The sequence below is a fragment of the Cibotium barometz genome, chromosome 1 (genome assembly GCF_041138505.1).
Source record: "Cibotium barometz isolate CiBa-2024 chromosome 1, ASM4113850v1, whole genome shotgun sequence".
In the NCBI taxonomy this organism is placed as follows: domain Eukaryota; kingdom Viridiplantae; phylum Streptophyta; class Polypodiopsida; order Cyatheales; family Cibotiaceae; genus Cibotium; species Cibotium barometz.
Window position 1 is genome coordinate 76,776,532 of NC_141046.1, and position 3,683 is coordinate 76,780,214.

The following is a 3,683-nucleotide window of genomic DNA, read 5'->3' on the forward strand; positions in this document are numbered from 1 at the left end:
CATCTCTAATCAACCATTCTAATGTTGAATGGGGCTTGTATCCAACAGCTAAGACCTAGCTACTTGACAACTTTCTGAAATGAAGTTCACTCTAGACAACACAACATATTAGACACTTTATGCCCTCTGATTACAACTCTGACCTTAGGCACTCTGGTGTCTATGTCATGCACCTTCTCCATAGTGGTTGTCTCTTCCCTTCTAATCTCTTTGTCAATTCTATCTGACTACTGTCAACAACATCTGACGGAATGACTAGTTTCACCATCGAATTGGATATATTTTCACCCACCCTTCTAGTAACCAAATGCTAGATGCTGTTAAGATTCAGTTTGATAATCGTGATCACATCTTATCAAACACCTTTTTCTCTTTTGTATCTCAATTATATATATTAATACAAAGTTCACCCTTTCCTTGCAAAAAAAGGTTGGCCTGGACTAAAATACCGTGCTCCCTCGTCCGTCCGTATAGGTGTGAAACGCCCTTCCATTGGAGGATCCAAACTCGCCCGGGCGTTCAAAGTGTGTCCCCTAAAACCCTGAATCAATTTGTGGATAGGTAGTGGAGGCTATGGTCATGGCTGCTGCGACCTTCAGGCCTGCTCTCCACACAGGAAGCGGCCCAATACGACCAACATTTTACTCTCTCAGCACGTGGCGATGGCCTTGCACAATTTCCTGCAACAATGTGCGCAGCTACCCCTTTCCCTTTGTAATCTCCACAACAAAACCCTCATCATCATCATCATTTGTGCAGAACAGGAGGGCAAGCGGTTTGGCGAAGGTAGAGGTGAGCATCCATGGCGATGGAAGAGTGGGGCAGCAGAAGGCCTCCTTTGCACCTGAAGCATCCATGGCGATGGACGAAGAAGAAGAAGGACCTCTATCGGCTCTACGAAGGTTAACGCCTGTGGTAGCCATCAAGTGGACGGCTATGGCGGCCCTTGCCCTAACGGCTGGAAGGGCTGTTTACAGAATTTTCTTCAATCCAGCCATCTGGACATACTGCAGCTGGCTCCTGGTGGTCTGGCCTCTGCCTGCAGCGGTTGTTCTAGGGTTATGGTCCCTCTTTGCCGCCTTGCCGACACAGTTCAACAAAAGCAAAACCAAGAAAACAAAGGAACGCGATCAGGTCTTCATTCTGGCTGGTGCCCTCACATGGCTAATCCTCGTCCCATTAGGGCTTCGCCACGGCTATGTCGAAGGTTGGCCCCTCACCCTTTTCTTTGTTTATATGTATTTTTTCCTCATCTCTGCCCTCATCAGGCTTCGTAGATATGGTGAACTTAGCCCTAAGTCCGAAGACAAGCAGTGGTCTAGCTCACCTTCCAGACTAGCTCAGATCGCCTTTGTCCTAGCCGTTGTGGGAGGTCACTGGCTTGCAGCCTTCCAAGGACCTCACCTTTACTATACCTGGAATTGGCAATGGCCAAGCCGCATTGCCGTTGCCATCATCGCCCTTGCCCTTGCCCTGCATTACAGTGCAACATACTTCTTAGGCAAATATTTTGACCGGCTTGTGAAGCCAACCACCCTAGTGATTTTTGGGCCTTACAGATTCGTCCGGCATCCTATATATGCTAGCTACATTCTCCTCTTTGCCGGGTATTGCGTGGCCCTGCGGGCATACTGGAGCATGGCTTTTTTGATATTGGCTTGTTTGCTCTACTATGAACAGCGTGTGAGGCTGGAGGAAACATTGCTTGAGGAAGCTTTCAGGGAACAACAATACACGGCATATAGAGAGAAAGTCAAATACAAGTATTTTCCGTTTCTGTATTAAAATATGGGAGTGTCTTTGGAACAAAGCTCACACAGATTTTGAAATTGTGCATTATGCTTACCTATCCTAGTTAGTGTAAATGCAGTTTTTTTGTATCAGAAGATTAAATGTGTTAGTCCCTTCACATGTTGCTTAGGACCAGGAACAAAGTTTTGTCTTGTTGTGTTGTTATCAAGCCTCATGTTTATTGCCTAAATTTTTATCTATGCTACAAAGGGCTTTCTTTCTCAAAGCCTAAGCTCAGAAGCGTCCATGTCTAATGCCATGACTTTACATGTGGTTTGTTCTTAGTGATACATGACGATCTTTTTCTATGCATAAGCTGCAATAGGTATGTGCCATTGAGAGACAAGCATGGAACTTGCTCTGCATAAGAGAACATTAGTCACACAAAGTGTATGCTATTGTGAGTGTGCACGTGTGCCTTTTCGCGGGTGAAACTGAAAATGGAATTCAAGTCTTTTAATGTGCTTGTGTGGTCTAAAGAGTGTAGGGTTGGGCAATAGCAATGAATCAAGATGCAATGAGTGCCAAGATTCCAATTTGGTTCTTTTGATTGAAAGCATGGGTTAGGTATAAAGGTTTGAACACTAAGATGTGTTATACATTAACCTGCACCTACTGGTAATCTGGGTAGCTACATTGTAGTTCTCAGTTTATGCTGTACAGGGAGTTGACACTTGCTTCATAGCGAAATGTCATGTCTTAAAATCCAAGAGTAAACCGTAGTTGTTAAAGGACGTGTTTCAAAAATGTTCCATACAAACTCGGGAAGTTTCATAAACGTCTTACAGAAGTTTTTTTTTGTTTTTTTTTGTTGGGGGGCGGGACATGTCAGAAAATGCAAGATTTGTCTTTGGTATACTTGGTAGAGCTTGTAGAATGTCAAAACATACACTATGTGCATATCTTTAGTCTTTAAAACTTGTGAAACTAGCAAGGTTTGAGAGATGCCAGCTGGGCCTCGGCAGCTGGCCCAAGATAGGTGATTGAAGATAAATTCATGATTTGTATTCCAGATGTGCTCTCAATGTAGCCAAAGTCTGAAAAAAAGTGTCGAAAAATAACTTGAAAAGAAGGTTTGAAATGTTTCAAAGTTTCATATGGGCATTGGTGTATGAAACAAGTTTCGGAGTAAACGATCTTCCCCCCCCCCCAAATGTTAATACAGCATGCTTGAATGGATGGGGTAGGCTTGTGAATCTGAATGGTCTGAGGCACAATGAGTAGAGTCTCATGTCCTCAAGGTTGCCCCATGTAGTGTTGCCTCGTTACAGCCTTCTTGCCTTAGGTCATGACGCAATGCGTTAGCCACTTCACGTTTTTGTAACTACCCATCAGCCAGGCCCTCAAGGGATTTTATCAGGCAGGGGATACAAAATTGATCTGGTCACTTTATCCACTGTTGTAGCCCTCTGGGTTTCCTGACTATCTGGACCGCCCTCATAATACAGGACATGTAGCATGCGTCAAATGTGAAATAATATCAGGAAAACTGGCTCCTCACCAGTCCCCGAGTTGCACTTTTGTTCAGTCTATTTTCCCTTAAACTGCCTTTCTACGGTACGATAGTGTGCCTTTAGCACCTTGTTAAGCATAGCATGTACTTCTGTATTACTCTAGTTTGTAAGCAAGTTCTCCTCTCTCTCCCCCCCTCTCTGTCACACATAGGCAGAGTATTTCACTTTCACACGTCATATAGATCCAAATTTATCATTGTTGGACACCTAGTTTTACCACTATATCCGTCCACATCTCAACCTCTCACCTTTACCTCATGCAAACAACCTTGGAATTCTCAGTTTTACCTCATGCAAAGAACCTTGGAATGAGCAATTATACATCAACAATAAAAACGAAAACCAGACCACAAATTCTAACCCCTTTTCAGGATCTTC

The 3,683-nt window shown here is 43.9% G+C and overlaps 1 protein-coding gene across 1 annotated transcript; it reads left to right on the top strand.

Moving 5' to 3' along the window:
• Positions 1-519: 519 nt before the first annotated feature.
• Positions 520-2,079, top strand: LOC147642443 (protein C-terminal S-isoprenylcysteine carboxyl O-methyltransferase). Its single transcript, XM_086806564.1, has one exon. It carries the CDS (start codon positions 574-576, stop codon positions 1,783-1,785), a length of 1,212 nt encoding a protein of 403 aa, XP_086662690.1. The 5' UTR covers positions 520-573; the 3' UTR covers positions 1,786-2,079.
• Positions 2,080-3,683: the final 1,604 nt, after the last annotated feature.